The sequence below is a fragment of the Marmota marmota genome, unplaced genomic scaffold (assembly GCF_001458135.2).
Source record: "Marmota marmota marmota unplaced genomic scaffold, marMar, whole genome shotgun sequence".
Taxonomy (NCBI): domain Eukaryota; kingdom Metazoa; phylum Chordata; class Mammalia; order Rodentia; family Sciuridae; genus Marmota; species Marmota marmota.
The window spans coordinates 13,666,366-13,686,119 of record NW_026000164.1 but is presented as its reverse complement, the minus strand read 5'-3'; the positions used below and the strand labels follow the sequence as shown (position 1 = coordinate 13,686,119).

General features: G+C 38.6%; 1 protein-coding gene across 13 annotated transcripts in view; it reads right to left on the bottom strand.

The window, feature by feature from the left end:
• The window catches only part of Dgki (diacylglycerol kinase iota), a 340,467-nt gene that overhangs the window by 106,520 nt on the left and 214,193 nt on the right, over positions 1–19,754 (bottom strand). For all 13 annotated transcript variants that reach the window (XM_048786882.1, XM_048786881.1, XM_048786888.1 and 10 more), the window contains one exon: positions 6,647–6,747. In XM_048786882.1, the coding sequence (XP_048642839.1) occupies positions 6,647–6,747 (101 nt within the window). The remainder of the gene's footprint in view (positions 1–6,646; positions 6,748–19,754) is intronic.

Here is a 19,754-nt window from a genome sequence, read left to right as displayed (position 1 = left end):
TATGACTGGGTGATTCATCTGAGATTGAAAGGAGACCCCAAACCAGAAAATTTTCCCGTAAGTCAGAGAATGATGAATTAAAAGTCAGTTTACATATAAAAAGGTGAGAGGTACTGGGGAATTAAATTAACCAAATTATATGTGTATATACAAATACATCACAATGAATTCCACTATTATATATAACTATAATGCACCAATTAAAAATTAAATAAAAATGTAAAAAGCATTTGAAATGGTATTACGAATGATTGACATATGCACTTTTACTTATACTCTTAAATATACTTTACATAAGAAAATCAGAAGCACTACTTGGAGGAAACAGTGATTAAGTATTCAGAATGCCAACCCTTTCTATAATTTTCTTATGTTTCTGTGCCTCACCTGCTTTATAAGTGAACTGGGGATAACAATACTGCCTATCATACAAGGATAAGAGAGAATTAAATTACATGATATGTGTATTAAAGATATGTCCTAGTTTACAACATAGTGCAATATGTGTTGACTAGAATTTTAACTAATATTATATTTTTAAATAGAATAATAGAGATACAAACAAAAGAAAAGGAAGGACAGTAAAAGAAACAAAGCACGGAGTCAGTTTGTGAAAATAAAAGTAAATATCAACACACTTGGGAAAGGATGGACCATGACCTGCAGAGGACAAACTGATGTCATGAACTTCCCAGATGGACTTCCAAAGGAATGCCTATCACCCACTTCATGAGATGGAGGCCCATGTCTCTGCTCAATAGCCCTGTTGTCAACTTGTTAAACAGGGGGGTTGGGGGGAAATATTCCATTTTATATGAAGCAATCGAGAGAAAAATCATCAGCATTTTTAGCAAATTCTTGAAACAAAAAGCATTTGCACAATTCTCTAATGCTTACACTCATTCTGCACCATACTGGAGCTTCGAAAACTTCACTGAGGGAACAAGTCAGAGGAAAAGGTTTAAATCCTACCTAATTTCTACAGGGCAAAACATTTATTATAATATGTTCTTTAAAAATATTTAATTCAACCACTGCATTTAGTAGATAAGAAAACTGAAGTCTGAAGAAGACAAATACATGGCTCAAGGTCACACAGCTAATTAGTGGTTAGACTGGATTTGCTCATTCTTGCATGTATATATTTTATCTTTTACTTTTGATATTTAAATAATATTTGCTAGGAAAATAGGTAAATGGGGAAAAAGCTCTAGCAAATGGAGACTAATTATGTTTTGCTTTGTTTTTCAACCACTGTTTGTTCACACTAAGAACACAATATATGTGCTCTGAATAAATAATATTGTACTGTGAGATGCTCTGGTTTCATTTTTCAGTTCCCAGCACCCCCCATGGTATCTGTATGTAACTGATGCAGATATGAAGCTGCTGCAAAGTATGAATGCATGATGATCGAATGGTTCCACCAATTTCACATATTTTTTTAAAAAAATTCAGTTGAAGTCAAATATGGAAACTGGAAGCAATGAAACCTCCAGTGGTCCATGCACTACCACCAAAGGATAGAGAAAGGAAAAGATAAAAGTAGTGATTCTGCAGTAGAGAAATCTTGGAAATACCATCTTAGTCAATCAGGTCAACATGCCAGAGACATTATGTAGGCATCAGGTGAGTCCTAATAGAATGGGTCAAGAAGGGTACTCTGCCTCTGCAGTTTTCTTTCCAAGAAACCATAACCCCATTCTAATTATGAGTAAGAGTAAGACAACAGACATAGCCATATTTGAGGATATTCTACCAGATACCTGTTTAATACTCCTTAAGACCATCAAGGTGATTGGTGGGGAATCAAAAAAAAAAAAAAAAGGAGAAAAGACTGAGAAACTGTCATAGACCAGAGCAGACGGGGAAGAAATGCCAACTCAATGTAATGTGTATCCAGGAATGAATCCAGGAATAGACTTAAGGAATGAGAATTTGCAGATGTCTGGGCATATCAAACATGGACTTAGAGTTTCCATACACCATGCTTTTAAGTGTCTTGTCATCATAGCAGATGTTTATACTAACAATAAAATCACATTGAATGATTATATACATTTTCTTCCTCCAACTTTCTAAGTTACAATTGGTTATACATATAAAAGGGTTTCCAATCTGTGAATTCAATATTTCAGTTATTTTCAATCCACAGTAGTTGGATTATAACTGACCATTTAACTCCCCCCCCCCAAAAAAAATGAAAGGTAAGATATTTTTTCTTGTGATTATTCTCTGAACAATGCAGTATAATGATTATGTACATAGCTTTTATGTTATTTTAGGTATCATAAGTAATTTAGAGATGATTAAAAGTATATGGGAGGATGTGTATAGGTTATAAGCAAATAATACTTTATATTTAAGGGGCTTGTATATTCATAGATTTCGGTATCCACAGGGAGTCCTGGAATCAATCTGCTGCTGATACCAAGGAAAACTATATTTATTACTGTTTTCAATTCTGTTTTTGAAAGCAAGAAAGGGAGTTGGAGGGTGTTGCTCCAGTTTGAAGGAGGTCAGCCTTGTGTTAGTCAGCTTTTTGTCACTGATCAAAATACCTGACAAGAACAACTTAGAGGAGGGAAAGTGTACTTTCGGCTCATAGTTTTGGAGATTTATTCCATGGTCAGCTAACTCCATTGCTTTGGGCCCAAAGTAAGACAGAATATCACAGTGGAAGGGTAATATCACAGGAGGAAAGGTAGAGGAAATCTATCAGCTCACAGCACCCAGAAAATACACACACACACACACACACACACAGAGAGAGAGAGAGAGAGAGAGAGAGAGAGAGAGAGAGAGAGAGAGAGCAAGCACAAGGAGTCAGGAAGAAAACACAATAACCAAGGACACACCTACAATTACCTACTTCCTCCAGCTATGCCCCACCTATCTACAGTTACCACCCAAAGTCCATTAAAATTATCAATACAACAAATGGAATAATCCCATTGTTTAGTTTATAGTTCTCACAATTTAATGATTTCACCTTTGAACAGTTATGCATAATAAATAACACATGATCTTTTGGGACGGCATATATAAATCATAACAAGTCCCTACACTGACCCTCTCATTATGGACCTGAAGACTGATAGGGGGTGTGACAGTAGAGTTCTTTAACAACTGCAACCATAAAAATCATAGCTGCCACTTTTGGAAAACATGGTAATGTGCCAGACTAAGCACCAGGAGTTTCATATACAAGATTATATTTCAGCCTCAGCACTCTATGGGATTGCAATTATATTCTCATTTTAAAGATGAGAGATTTGATCATCAGAGAAATTAAAGTATTTTGCCACGGTTGCAACTGAGATCCAAATACAAACATTTATGACTTTTCTACTAAATCACTTATCAAGGAAATTCCATTAGTGAAAATGTCTAAATTGCTGTACGTAATTAGAGCGCAATCCTAATATCATTAGTTTCAACCAATAAACTGAGAAAGTATACATTATATACTGTGTGCATCCAGATAATATCCATTATATTGAGAAAAGCATTGCTGAAAAATTATATTTGATACATAATTATCAAATGTTAGCCCCTCTTATCTTTATACACTATATCTGTTTTCTGTTGGCCCCAAATTGATCTTACCTATTTGTGTTTTAGGCTCTAAACTCTTGTGAACTACCATAGCAATTCAAAAATGTACAGTAAATGCCAAAAGTAAAGTTTAATCAGTTTCACAGGATAGTGTTAAATTTTGGCCAGTGTCAAGTTATTCTAGATATAAAAATATATGTCATGCCAATTAATCTCTTTTGAAGACAGAAATAAAATGGATTTTCAAAAACTGATTATTTTTTGCCTAGACTGTATGGTTACATGCTTTATTAATGATACATTTATGTACTTCATTCAGATGACAGTAGTGATTTTCTGCTGTCATTATTATAGATTTGCTTAAGATTTTAATACCTCCCATTGCAAATATATATGTCTATCACTAAATGTAAGTTGCAAAATATTACTAGAGATCCATTATTTTTTATCATTTTCAAAAATTGCAAACTATTCATTTAGAAGTTTGGAATAAGAAAGAGCATAAAACAGTGTTCTTTATAACTAGAAGCTTCTAAAAATCAATTTAATCAATTTAACATGGCCACTTTCTCTATACATTCTACCTCTTCAGTTGAATAGACTTTCCCCTCTTACAAATCATAACCATCAACCTGAAGCTTTATAACCAGTGAGGGAGACTCCAGGTGTTTTAAGTAAGTCTAAATTTTATCAACAAGAGCTGAGGGAGGAACTGTGAAGGACACAACCTGTCCATGCTGCTAGTTTAGGGGGAATGTCCCCAGGTGAGCTGGAGCTAAATGGTAGGGAAATGGGAAGTATTTGAAATGGTCTAGTCATCTTTCTCTATGCTAAAATAAGCAGAGCAACTAAAGCGGCTGCTATTTTGTTTTATCACTCTGTACTGCAGACACAAGGAAGGCTTAGTTAGACCATGAACATCCCAGCAAACATCCCAACTTGTAATATGAATGATATGAACAGCCCTTCAGACACCCTAGCAAGAATCTAGCACATGGTGATGGTAATCACCTCTGTGTGTGCCTGAATAAATGAAAGAATGAAGAGGACTCACTCCTTCTGTTTCTTAAAACTCAGGTCTTTAGAATAATTCCTTTAGTGCCCACTTTGGGAGTTTACTTGCCCTTTTGGGTTCCAAAGACTCTGCTGATTTCATTGACCTATATTAATGCCAAGTTCCTTCTCCCAATTTAAGAAGTTTTCTCACATAGAAGTTTGATAACATATGATGAGTAAGGCTCTTGCCAGGAAATGTCATCTTCCTGGAAAAAACTCAAATCACAATTGCCTCTGGCAACAGTGGACAGATAACGCCACAGGAAAGATAGGACAGATCCCTGAAACCATAGATAAGCTTCAAATTTCATTTTGGCCCCAAATATTCAAGTGTATCCCCACTCCCAACTGAGAACTGACTGTAAGTTACAAAATATTACTAGAGATCCATTATTTTTTTTATTATTTTCAAAAACTGCAAACTATTCATTTAGAAGTTTGGAATAAGAAAGAGTATAAAACAGAGTTCTTTATAACTAGAAGCTTCTAAAAATCAATTTAATTTACATTGTAGCTATACCTCCCATTGCAAATATATATATATATATCTCACTCAATGGATTCTGTTGGTTTCCGGTGCAGGTCTGTTATTTATAATCTCTTTACATTAGAAAATGTAAGATGATGTTAACAAAAGGAAGAAATGCAGAGTTGCAGAAAATTACCCCCACTTCAGCTCCCACTTTCCTACCAAAGCAGTGGGAGAGAATGGTAGAAGTGAGAGCTGAGAAGAAAATAAAGGTCCAGATGTTTCAGGGAAACACCCAAAAGGGTTGAGGAAGCTGAAGCAGTAGAGAGAATTGAGAAAGTAGAGATTTCACGGAGAACTCTCTAGCAGATTCTATAACGAGGCCACCAGGGAAAAGGGTCCTTGCTCACTGCCAACCCTGGATTGTAGAAGAGCTTGCATCCACCTGAGACTGTCCTTGGATCTCAGGATTTCCATCCACTACCACTCTCTCCAGATCAGAGCCAGAAATCAGAACACGGAAGTCACTAACCCAGGAATGCTTCTCCTACTCCACTCCTTCCCATTTTAACTAGTTCCTCTTCTGGTCAGTCCACATTGGGACACCAATTGGGATTTGGTTAATTATCTTTAATTCTCTATAAAATTCCTTTTTAAATTTTCTTTTAGTTGTTGATGGACACAATACCTTTATTTTATTTGTTTTCATTTTTATGTGGTGCCGGGGAAACCAGTGCCTCATGCATGCTAGGCAAGTGCTCTACCACTGAGCCACAATCCTGGCCCCATAAAACTCCTTTCTTTTTGGTGGCATCCTTGTCTGTTCACCTAGACACTGATCTTCATTACCATCCTTGATCTTACTAAGCTTGACTATTGGCCTCCACAATTAAGAAGGAGTTCAGAATTTCAGAATTTTAAGATAGTGACCAGAATGTAAAAAGTGTCCTATAAATACTGATTGATGAGGGAAATTGACAATGAGCTATGTGTTCAATGAAGTATACAGAACATATATACATGGAGAATTCATATGTTGACTCAATTTGAGACTTCAGAAACCATGGCACCTTATCCTCCGTGAGTTACTCTATCGACAAAGCATTCTGCATCCTGTGAGATGTTCTTTGACATCACACCAGAGGATGGTAACTAAAAATGATGGATGTGCCTTCATGGCTAACTTTGCCACCCTTGTGTAAGAATGAGGGAAGTATTTGATAATGCAGGCCCCAGAGAGAGAACCGTGTTGCCTCGAGGGTTTGTAGGTGTTCCTCTGCCATGGTCTTACCTGCTTTCTGCTTCCCTCACTGCGGGCAATGCTGGGACTGACAGTGGTGAATGAGCTGGGAGCTCCTGACCTTGCTCCGGGAGCTGAGTGATTGGACTCTAATGCTTTCCCTTCCCAGTTCTGTTCTCTCCGGCCCACAGATCATCATTTGGAGTTTGCATGTTACTGTGCTTCCCTAGCCATGGTCTAGTGACTCTGCCCATCAAACCAAAGAGGGTCAAGAAGCTGAAGACAAGCTGATCTTAGGAAACCTACAAGCACCAGCAACTTACAAGCTTCCCGAAGTTTCTCTTTGTCGTAGTGGAATCCTTCATAGTCTTGTAAACTGATTTTGTTCACCCGGATCCTCAGGCGATCTGGGACAGACTGGGGACTGCAAAACAAGAACCGAGTGGTCAGATACAAACGAGAGAGAAGAACTGGGAGTCATGCACCTGGAGGGACTAGGGACAAGGTCGTCTCTTCTGCCTTAGAAGAAAAAGTTCACATTCAACCGAGAATTGCAAGTTGTTTACCAGAACCTAACATTCCTGCAATTTAGCTAATAACATAAAAACCAGCAGAAAAAAAGCCCTTTGGAGACCACTTTATATAATATTTGATATTAATTTATTAAAATGTTAAGGAAAAATGTGTTTTGTTACATAACAAATTAGACGTGGCTAATTGGAAATAGAAGCAGGGTGTTACTATGAAAAATGAAAGGTCCACAGTAGTCGAACCTGGTCAGTGGTGGCCTGACCCTCGGAAGAGAGAGAAAAACCAATAAAAAGGACAGAATGAGAATCCAGAAAGCACAGAACTACAATTGAAATAGCTCTCCTCGATGGAGTCATCTCTGAAAACACCTGTCACTTAGAGCATGTTACAGTGAGCACTGCCTATGAAGGTACCTCTGAGCTTCCCCAAATAAAAAGTCGATAGGTATAGTGTACTTTCATTGTTTCATTAGGCAGAGAATGAAGTATGTAATTCATCTGGAAGGCATTTAACCCAAGCTGGTTCAGGACACATATTCAACAAAGGGGACAGCACCAAACTTCCTGTAGCTTCCTGTTCACCCTCAGAAAGTTGGTAACTAGATTTCTTGGAAGTTTTCTTAAATGACATTTTCAAAGAAGTTTCATATCAGGCACAAGTTGAGTGAAATAGCTTAGTTTTTGTTACCTCCCCTGTGGATCTACAGGTTTCTTTAACACATGAATATAACACAGTCCTGGCTTGTCCGCAGAGACCACCTCATATTTATATTTCAGCAGTTGAGCAAAGAGGATTGCTGCTCATTTTTATATGAAACAGTGATAAAAGTCACCACTGACCAAACTAGAGAGAATAGCATTACTCTTCAATTCACTTCTATAGGGGAAGAAAAGGAAGGCAAATAAGAGAAGAAAGGGAAGGAAGGAAGGAAAATGGAAGAATTGAAGGATGGGAAGGAGGGAGGGAAGGAATGAAAACAATGGCTGGAAGGAAGAAGCCGCTTTAGACCTCAGGACACTGCTCTTGACCCACCTCAAAGACACAGAGACCCATGAACCCATACCCATTTAATCTCACTGCAACTCTGGAAGAGGGAGTGAAAAAAAATTAATCTCATTCTCTTATCTAAAAATCTCATTTCAGGGCAAATAATAGAAATTCCTTCCTAGATTTCAATTGTACTAATATAAAAATAATATACATATCTAGATATACATAGATATAGAGGTAGAATATATGTATGTATATTCACATATTCACATATAGCTCTCTCCCTATCTTTCACACTCACACACTTAAGACGTTTTAAAATGTAGATATAACTGCACCTTCTAAAGTGAGACAGCAGGCAGGTTAAAAGGCCTGAGATTCGCTGGGTTAAAATCAATATGAAACCTCAGAGTTGGGCAGTCCTGGGGGAAGGCTGAGATGATGGATTCAGTGGCTGCATCAGTCCATCATTCACAACTTTGTATCGACCTTGCAATGGACACTGAAGAGGCCTAAGGAATAAAGCTCACATGAGCATTTAAGAGGTGATGAGAGATCTAGTTTGACAGAATAGTATTTAGTAGCATTGACCTCAAGCATTAAGCATCCCCATATCATTTTACAGATCCGCAAACTGAGGTTCAGAAAGGTAAAGTGATTTTAAGGTCACATAGTTGCTAAGTGACAGAGCTTGGAACAGGGACTTCTTCTCCCCACATGTCAGCTTCATGCTCTCTCTACTACCCAGTGCTCCTCTGAGGAGCTCCAAGTCAATGGTTAGATACCAAAAAACCTATGGATGTGACAGCAAAGCCTTAACATCTGAGCTAGCAGAGTCTGAAGATCTTTGTTGGTTCTAAGACTCTTTTTCATCAATAAACAATAGACAAGGGGATGGCTAAGTACCCACAGTAATTATAATAAGAGAGCATAAGGCAGATATTATAGATGTGTGGAAGGGAAATGAGTTTAGAAGAAAGTCTGCCCATAACATATTGCAAAGTGAAAAAAGAGTCCTGGGAAATTATACACAGCATAAACTCCTGCATGCAAATTATAGAATTTAGGAGTCTGTATATGTAAGAGAAGTGTTTGGAGCAATCTTCAACAAGATGTTCCAAGTGGTTATCTCTATGTGGTGGGACTTGGGGATTATTTTGCATTGAGGATCATCATATTTAGTGAAATAACATGTCATTTGAAAAGTATGTCAATTTGTAAATAAATGATAACTCTGGATAAGAGTAAAAATAAGGATTACAGCAAAGAGAATTAGCTGTACAAAGTTAGGAAAGAATTTAAGCATTTAATAGATGACCACATGATGGTCATACCAAACACTTATCCCCAAATTAAGGGGGTCTAATCTTTCTTTAATTTACAGGTTCACCTAAGTGATCTATAAAGGTTGCAATTAGCAAATACTTTGCTATGAACATAACAGTTAAGAAGAAAGGTAGAACCATGAAACATGATGGTCCTTCATATCCTGTAATGGGGTCTGGGGGTGCAGGAGTTGAATGAGCTCTCCTTAACCTTCTTTTGAGATAACAGTGGACCTAATGGCAGAGAGCTCTAGTCTTCTTCAGTGGGAAGGAGGCACCAAAACTAGGACCTTATTATAGCCCAGATGCCAAGTAGGAAAAAGAATTCAGAGAAGGAGCCAGTCCCTGCTCCCCACATCATGAGCTCCCCTGTTGAGCTCACCAATTGTACCACTTTTTTCAAAATCCATCAGTGTCTGCTCCTTGTCCATCTCCCAGGTTCTCACTGATGCCCTTTGATGCGAACCTAAACAGTGCTTCTTCCTGAATCACTGGGTTCCCACCAAAGTTCCTGACTTCCAGGGGTCACACCATGGACAGACAATAGGAGCTATCATTTGAATTGAACTTTATAGATCCAAAATTAATCCATGCACTATTTCACTTCATCTCCAGAATGACCAGCTAAGCCAGACAGACTAGCCACCACATAATATCCTCACCCACCCAATCTCCCATCTTCTCTCAACAACTTACACATCCAGTTTTCCCACCACTAGCAACTTTCTTAAACCCCGTATTGTAAGTCAACTAATGTTTTGCTTCCTATCAAACTTTGCCACAGTTGAGCCCTGACAACACATTTTAGGGCTTTGGACCATAAAGTCTGTGATGGAAACCCCTTTGGATTTTTCTTCACCTGCTGTAAACCATAGATAAATGAGGCAATACCACAAATCGATTAAGAACTTGACTCCAAATCAGATTGGCTGGATTTGAAGTGAAGTTCTTGTAATCACTGGTCAATCAGAAAGCTCCATTCTTTCACTTCCTCATAAGTAAGATGCAGATAACAGCATGCACCTCACAGGGTCACAGTGAGAATTAAATGAGTCAGTACATGCAATCTGCTTTGAAAAAGTGCTGTCATGTTGTAAGTGCTCAATGAATATTAACTGATATCATTTTAGTAATTATTCTGAAAAATTCTCTCCTGGATAAGGCTCACCTAATACTAGCATCTGCTGCTGTCCAATATTGGAAGAAGTTTAGAATGTGTCCAGAACCCTCCCTAGACATATTTCATTTCTCACAAGGTTCCGGGGGAAACTGTCAAGCTTGGCTGAAGTCGTGACATTTCACATGCCTGGATCTTCTCCCACCTGGTATTTTACAAAGCCAACTAATAACATGAAAGCAGACAGCTTGAAGGAGAAAGAAAGAAAGTGTACCAAGATTAAATGAAATCCAAGGAATGCAATTTTGTCCCCTTATGTCAAAATGCATTTGTTCCCCATTAATGGCTGGCTGAAGGTGGAGGATGACAATGTTTTCCCTTGGAGTCTGGGGAAGAGAACTGCCATTAGTTTTCTAAAATTACACTTTGCCAAGGAAGTTAGTAAAGCACAGAAGAGACTTAACAATGTGAGCAAATATAACCTTGCCTCCCTGCGAATAGCTAACACACGATATCCCATACTGACCCAGGCACCACTTCAAGGGTTCTAAACCTGACCTCCATGGGACCACTCAGGTTTCCTCTAAGGAATTCATCAATCTGTGAACTCTCCTTCATATTGGGTAGTGACCACAACCTGTTGCCTTCTCACTAATTTCCTGGGCAACATTATGGCTCTGCTCCTCATGCAGAGTGGAACTTCCTGACTCTCAATTGTTCCCCGTGACCACTTTCTTGAGAGCCATATTAAGATCTCCTCTCCTTCAGTCACTCACATGGGCTCACAACACCCTCAAACACAGCTTCCCCTAATCACATTTTGCACACCTGTCACCCAGAGGTGTTGGAAGGGAGGTGGACTGCCATGCCATTGTGACAAGCCCTCGAACACTCACTGACATTAAATCTGCACCTGACTCTTGCTCCCCCTGCTCCCCCTGCTCCCCCTGCTTCCGCTTTTCCAGAGATGCCATTGCAATAAGCTCTGGGTTCTTTTTTTCCTTTTATTGTCCTTATGTAAAATTTCAGCCCATTAGAGTCAAGTCTTCCCTTATGCTCTGAGATCTCTTCCTCCTCAAATTAATTTCTTTAGTACACAGTCTCTCTCAGCCTCACACAAGACTCCTCTCACCCAAACTCCTGCCTGGAGTATTCATCCTACAGAGGAAGCAGATGAGCTAGGTGCTTTGGTGTCCCAAGATCGCTTTAATGCCACTGACACCACAGGATCTCTTCTTGCTGAAAACACCAATCACCTGGGAGAGGTCTCATTGGTTTTTTCAATGAGAAGAGATCGTGTGGTGACAATGACTGTCATCAAAGATTGATCATGTGTGTGGTGTCAATGATTGATTAAGACAACAGAGCTCAGTGAGGAAAGCAAGAAGTAAAAGAAATCTTAGGCACAATCTGAATTCCGTGGATTTACACTTGATCTTGAGAACTCTAAAGCTACCTGCTTTAAGCCCATTTTCTGATCTGAAAATGAGACTGATGATAGAACTGGAGTGAGTACTAGATAAGAAGATGCACATAAGGCTGTTAGCACATTTCTGGTAAATATCAAATGTTCAGAAATAACGTATGATTGTCGTTATTATAATTAGCACCTCAATGATATGCCAGTTTCTACAAGTCTTACTTTTCTTACTCAGTCCTAAATAATACATCATAGTGGAACCCAGAGTTGTAGTTTTGATGAACAAAAAGCAAGGCTTGGCATGCTGAGAGTGTCAACATGGGCAGGAGACAGAATTCAGAGTAATTAACCGTCTATCGTTAATAAGAATGCTGTTGGAGATGGGGGCATGTTTGCAATATTTGACTTAAAGATATGAAGAATAAAATCCCTAATTTGTGTTGCCGAGAAGACTTTTAAAGTTATATAATTATTCTACATTTTTCTGCCTTGTAAATATCCTGTTTAATGTTTTCATTAACACCTCTTAGGGGTTGGGGTTGTGGCTCAGCAGCAGAGCACCTGCCTAGCACAGGTGAGGCGCTGGGTTCAATCCTCAGCACCGCATAAAAGTATATCATTAAAAAAAATAAGGCATTGTGTCCCAGCTTAAAAAATATTTAGAAAAAAAACATTTCTTAGATGGTTCAATTTAAGATGTGGCCCTTATAACATTCACTATAGAGATGCATGGATTTTTGTGAAGGGCCATAATCTTACCAGGCATTTGTTGCCTACAGAGAGAGAGAGAGAGAGAGAGAGAGAGAGAGAGAGAGAGAGAGAGAGCTGTTTTTGTTGTTTTGTTTTGTGAGGCAGAAAAAGCTTCACAACTCTGCCTGTCTCCCTTCAGGCCTAATTAAATGACAATAATAAACTGCTTTAAGTTCTTCTCAGTAATGCCAATATGAGATTCTACCTGATCATAATCTAGATACAATCAAGTGTGTTTCTAACTAATCTTTAGTGAAATTCCTTTGCACTGGCCTCATGTTTAAATATTAATTGTGAGTGTAAGTGTCCAGTATGAAAGACTCTCTCCTCCTCCTCTTTGGGATTCCACCACCTAGAATAGGCCCATGTCCTTTACAATAATATTTATGAACAAAAAAGTAAATGAAACACAGAAGTTGAATTCCTCTGGGACTGAACGTGGCCCTGAGGCTTTAGCACGGTTTGGTGTTGGAGCTTATCTGAGCTGCTTCCCTGTGGCTTTTCTCTTTGTGAACCCCAGAGGAAACTCCAAATTAGCTGTGCATTTCTGTCCTGTCTGATCTCTGGATCAGGATGTGCATCCATGCTGGATTATCTTCCCACTTTCTTGCATTTTATCTCTACTGGAATTCATGCATATGAAAATGAAAGAATAAAGAACAAACAGATAGTAGATGTCCCTACCAAAAAAAGGTAAATAATCTGTTTCACTACTATATGTTCTCCAATTAAATTGTTATGAAACATCTATCACCCTATCCTCAGATCAGCTGTCAAGCTGGGCCTAATTTAAATAAAATTATAATCAATGGCTTCCTTTAGCAACTTCCTAAAAACTGCTGACATTTACCTTGGGACATTTTTGAATTGTCAGTGACAACCTATTCAAAACATATGCAGGAAGACCTCTTTACAACAAAACCAAACTGAGTCAAGGCTTCTGAACAGAGATTTAAAATGAATTTTTGACACCTGCCAAAGTCAGACAGAACACTCATAATTCAGTTGTCTTCTGCCTGGAGAAGAGAACAATGCCTCAGGAATCTAAAAGGAACTGTACAGAAGTTTTTGAATCTTAATAAGAATAGACCAAAATCACATTGGCAATGACTAGTCCTGTGATCCCAGTGCCCAACATGTTTTCCTGAAGAAGTTTTTAAAGGTTGTTAATTCTTTTCGATAGCAGTTGAACAGGTGCTCAGTCTCTAGGACTTCCGTTGTGACATGACAATTTGCTGTCACGGCTCACAAATCATTTGGGACAGCTATACTTCCAGACCTTCCTGTGATTCATGAAAGTGTTACAAAGTTGGGAAAAAAAATTTAGACCCCGTCTAATTCAGTATTTGTTGGGTATCGGGTTTTAAGTCTCTGAGACTAATGACCAAAAAGTATACACTTTAAGCACAAAAGTGAGACACATTGTTATCTGATTTATGAGCCAAAGGATTAAAAATAGACTCTACTTATCAAATATCAAGGAACTTTTATGACATTGGCTGAGACAAAATTTATTTTGCACACACTGTCATTAACAATTTCATGCTTTCATGGAAATTTATAACAAATTTCTAGGCCTTTGAAATGTGCGATAGATGAATACGGTACAGAGTGAAGTCACTGTGCAGCTATTACAGACTGTCGTCTCCGCCCAGTTTCATGTCCCTGGTCTATCAAGGGGAAGCAAAGGAGAAGACCAGGCCCCGACTCTCCTTGGTGGCACTGCAGAGAGCTCACCAGGAACAGCAGTTTCATCGTTTTTGCTTTAGAGGCTGAGAGGCCAACAACCTGGATCCACGTTTCACATTCTTCCTGACCTCCTGCTTCTTTTTGTGGCAGTGAATGTCATCACTGCTACTGACCCAGTCAGCCAATCCCACGCTTCCCTGTGCGGCCACGCCCACCCAGACGTCCATGTGGCTAAAACTGCAGCTCCCCCGGGTGGGATTTCTTTTTAAGTCACTGAACCGCTGACTGCCAAGGGCTCAAAGTCCTCACCTTCTCTTTTCCCACTGTTTGTTCCCTCTCTTTTCCCAGAAGCCCTGTTCTCTTGGATTTCAGTTCAAAACACTTCTGGTTTCCCAACTTTCCCAAGCTTCCAGTCGCTCCTTCTTTCTCTCCCTGGTAATTCACTCTCCTCCAAATATCTTCCAAATACTAATGCTTCTTTGCTCCTTCCCTTCCCCCCTCCCCTCTCTCTCTCTCTCTCTCACACACACACACACACACACACACACACACACACACGGCTTCTATCATCTTGCACCTTGACTAAGTGGGCCTCTGCACCTAAAATTCCTTCACACTCCATTCTGTTTTAAATGCCAATGTGATGGCCACTCCTCCCATCACATTCTTGAGCTCTTCCAGGGCAGGATGCCCATTTCTAGCCATCTGTAGATCTCCTGCAACCTCTGTTAAATGTGAGGTTTTCAACTCGTGTCAAATGACTGTTTAAGAACCGCCTAACATTGCAAGAAGAAAAGTTGCTTTTTCATGACAAGTGACTGCATTCTTCATCATATCTACTCATGTGTGTTATGCTCTGTGAATCGGGGGTACAACGGGGACCACCCTGCAGAATTTGATTCAAAGGGAAAGTCAACTCCTGGTACGAAAACTACCCACCAGACAAGAATCTCAATGCTCAGGCATCATAGTGTAAGCTGATTCTTTGGCTTGCCGCTGGTCTACACACAGGCCTGGGATGAGATACCATCTGAAAATCCAGAGCTCACGAAAGTGGAGTCTCCTGCCCTGCTACTTGCTGGATTGGCAATTGGTAATGACAAACCTTTAAGAAAAAAAAAATGTCTTTAAAGTCCCACTCATGCTTACAAAGAGCAAAAGTTAGATAAATGTCATAAGGAAAGGCAAAGAGGAAGCAAATACACAGGAAATGAGAACGGGTACAAATTCAAGGTGGAGGGAACATGCATTTTTGTAGTAGAATTCTGCAAACTCAGATTGTTGGGAGAAGAACTGTTGAGAGCAGTTGGAATAGAAACAGGTAAAAAATTCAGGCCCTGTCTTCTGTCACATCAGGCTATCAGGCCAAAATCACTTCCGTGTTAAGAAGTGAATCCATGGGATGGAGGTTTCCTGGCTATTCAAAATGACTAAACATTTTATATAAAAATGCTAATATAAGGTCATTTTAGCTTGTAGCTGGTAATGGGGCAGAGAATTCCTTCGCTGCTCTGATTGAAGGGAGGACCATCCACCACTATCTCCATTGGGGTAGGAGCCGTTGTAGTTGACCCAATGAGACATGGAAGGATGATGTCACTCAAGCCAACACAGTGGCTTTAGAAAGACAGACAGACATTTTCTACTTCAGGTTCCAATTTCTATTTATCCAAGTGAGATCTTACACCTATTTGCTATTTAAAGTGCTAAAAATCCTTGCATAGGTTTACAATCACAAACTGTTTTATTATCATGTTTTTGTTTGCAAATGACAAGTTGGTTATCTGTACTGGAAAGATGTGGGGAGGAAGTGTTGTGATTTCTGTGGTTTAAAAACTGTCACTTTACAGAAGGAAACATGTGTGGCCCTGTACACATGCCAGGAAGAGCCCAGAAATTCAGCTTGCAACCCCTGGCTCAATTCTGCACCAAGCCTTTGAGGAGCTGAGAGGTGGAGTCTATGTGTAACCCTAAAGCAATTTTTTTACCAGAAAAAGACGTGATTGTAATTTTTAAATGACAACACTTACTTCATCTGTAAATAGAAAGAAACCAAGAATTTATAATGGTTTATAAAATAAAAATAACTAACAAAGCAAATAGCCAAAATGCACTAAGCAATAATGGAATGAAGATGAATATGGACATTGCTATAGTTTGGATGTTGCTCACTCCCCAAATGTGGGTGTGTCAGGGTCTTATTCCCCAGTGTCGATATGTTGGGGGGTTGGATATTAGAATGTATGGTATAGAGGGAGGTCCTTGCTGAGTTTGGAAGAAACTGTAGGGCCCCAAATGCTGTCTGGCTTCCTGTTTGGTGATGTGGTCTCTCACTCCCACATATTCTCCCACCATCGTCACCTTTCACAAGGTGAGACAGGCAACAGGGTCCTTGCCAAAGCCTTGGCAATGCTGTTTAGACTTTTAGCCTCCCAAACTGTGAGCTAAATAAGCCTATTTTATTTATAAAGTAAGCCTGCCTCAGGAACTTTGTTATAGTAATGGAAAACTGACTAATACAAGTATCTTAAGAGGTGGGAAATTATAATACAGACCAAGAAGGTTGGGAAAGGATGGAATGCATGAACTATCATATGTGTTTCCATTGAAAAGCTACTCTGAAATTTTTGTGAGAGGAGATGTACATTCCTAGAAACAGACTTGCTCTGAAGATTCCATGTTTTATTCTCTATGAAGAAGAACAAAAGTAAGCATTAGCCTAGTGATAAATAGCATTACCTAAAAAACATTTCCTTATTTTTAGCTTTCTACGTAAAATATTTCATAAATGGGTTCATATACTTTCCTAAAATCTGGGTGTCAGATAAAACACTATTTGAAAATTTGTTTTTTTTTTCTTAACTACTTGGTAACTAACACTTTTGGGACTCATTTCTTTTCTTCAGGTTGGCAAGTGCTTGCCAAGATCCTGACTGCTCAGTAGGGGGGTACCCAGGGATCTGGAGAGAGAACCAGCATCACAACACACTTCAGGAACCTACAGCTGGTGGAAACCCAAGTCCCCCACTGGTCTCACAGATGCATCCTACCAGCCCATGTTTCCTCATCGGAAATCCAAAAAGAAAGAATGGAGAGTCCTCTGGCTCTCCTGCCTGACTCAGTGAAATTAACCAATTGGGTGAAAACTTCTCAGTCCCCTCCTCTACTCCCTGACTAGACGACTGAGAGATTTTAAAACTGCTCTTATTTTTAGAATCATTCTTCTTGACTCCATAATAATCGACAGAATAAAAATATTTTTCTAGAATGCAACTTGTAAAAGTCATACAATTTCATTAATGGGATTACTAATCAACAAAGATACACTGTTGTAAAACTTGATAGTAAACCCGGAGGACAAAAAGTTCCTTGGAATGTATTTTCAGAGGTAAACTAAAAAGTCACTGTGGTCGAGGAAGAAACAGATGCATATAGTAATGGAAAACTGACTAATATAACTAGTTAATTTTTTTTTCTAACAATATTAATAGGAAAAGAATGAAAAGGGAAAACTGGAATGATCTTTTTGGAAATATCATAATAGAATGTGACCATCATTTGGGGTATATTTGCTTGTCCCAATTCTTTCTCTCCTCTCACCTGCCACATGAAGGCAGATGGAATCTCTACCAAGGGTCCAGTATTAAGAATTCGAAGTCAAGAAACTTTCCTTCAGGAAATATATTCAATTCTTTACTTTGCTGAACAACACAACAGTATCAGCCCAAGACATATACTTATGTCCCAATTAGAGGACAGAAGCCATCTCTCCTGAGAGCCATAAATAAAAAATAAAATAAAAGTAAACTACAGGACTTTGTTACATGAAGTTTTAATCTTTTTGTTCCATTTGTAATTCTTCCAACCAGCATTTTCATTTTAGTCAAATTATCTTAGCCATAACTTGGGAATTTGCTGAATTCATTTTTTGAATTCATTTTTCTGACATAAAATGTGATGAGATTTCTAGAGACTAATTAAATGTAGCATCAACAAGGGTTTCTTTTTTTCTTGCCTTTAAAAATGTACTCTCTTTTCATTTCATGTAAGTGTTCTAGGGTGTTCCAACAGGCCAGGAAAACTCAATTGAATTGGTATAATTAAGCTGAGCCTCTCATGAAATACACCTCAGAGTTTATTACCACCTTAGCCAAGCAATCCTATACAAACACATTTTTGAAACATTCAAAATAAACATCTAGACTTCTGTTATTGATGTTCTCCTCATTCTATGTCAGAAGATAAAATCAGTTATTATTACAGTACTGCAGTAAATATTGAAATGTTTCTTTTTTCTCCCTGAATGCAGTAAACCCATTAATAACAATCTAAAGATTTTTTTTTTCTCCTTCGGTAGAGAGTCAATTTGCAAGTAAATTTTTTATTCACAAAGACAAGTAAGATTCTTTCTTTTTCTATTTAGAGTCTGTATGCGTTTCTGCAGTTGCTTTCCTTATGATAACACCTTAGGAATTCAGATTGAAATTAAAATTTAAGGTACATAATTATTCACCCACCTTATTTTACAGAAAATAAATTTGGGGTAGAGATTAACAACTTTGCAGTATCTCATCTAATTGATACTTAAAATCTGCTTTAAATTAAAGGTTGATTTCCTTTAGTTCCCCTTGTACCCTTCAATTTAAAAAAAAATAAACTTCCAAAATTAAGTGCTATACACAAAGTTCAACCTTCAAACAATTTGACACAAAAAGGAAAATAACCAAAGTTCTGCCAAATGTACTTGGGATGATGCTGTTATGGGCTGAGCTGAGAGGATGAAGTCCTGGCCCCTGGGTATCAGAATTCGGGGCTCTGTGTGGAGATAAGGTGTTTAGTAAGGGAACTAAATTACAATGGGATCATTCGGGTAGGTCCTAATGAAATAAGATGGGAGTCCTTATAAGAAGAAGGAGTTTGGACAGACGTATGTGGAGGAATGAAAACACATGGCAGGCAGCCAAGGAGAGAGGGGCAGGAACCAACCTGGACACTCCAGCCTCCAGAACCAAGAGAAAGCACTCTTCTGTCATTGAAGCAACCACGTCTGTGGCACTTTGTCATGGCAATGCTAGCAAATGCACACACACAGCTAGTAAAAAGAGGCACGAAAAGCGCTAACACCTTTTGTTCCAATTTTAGAAGTATTTATTTTTTTAAAAAAAGATACAAAATGGAAGAATGAGAGGACTGTTAATTTGTCACTTTCCAGAATTCCAAGCTGGCTTAGAAATCTCTATGAATTCTATATCTCTGTTTTGGATATTTGAACCCGAGTTTCCTCTTCTCCTTCTGAAAGTCATAGTATGTTAAGAAAAATGGGACTTTTGTATTTATTGAACTAATTTTATCCTTAAGGTCAGATTATGCTTATTTTTTAAACTATATTGATGTTTAAAAAATGGATGAATCCCCTCCCTCTTTTTTCCCACCCAATACACCTGGACCATGTACTGTATCACAACCTGCCTCCAAACTCTCAGCCTCATCCCTGAATCTACTTCTGCAATGGCCCCTTGTGCCCCGCACACTCCAGCCACAAACCAGCAGTTAATATTTGCTTTACTTCTGAAGTGACCTTTTACTGTACAAAAAATGCTGAGTCGTAA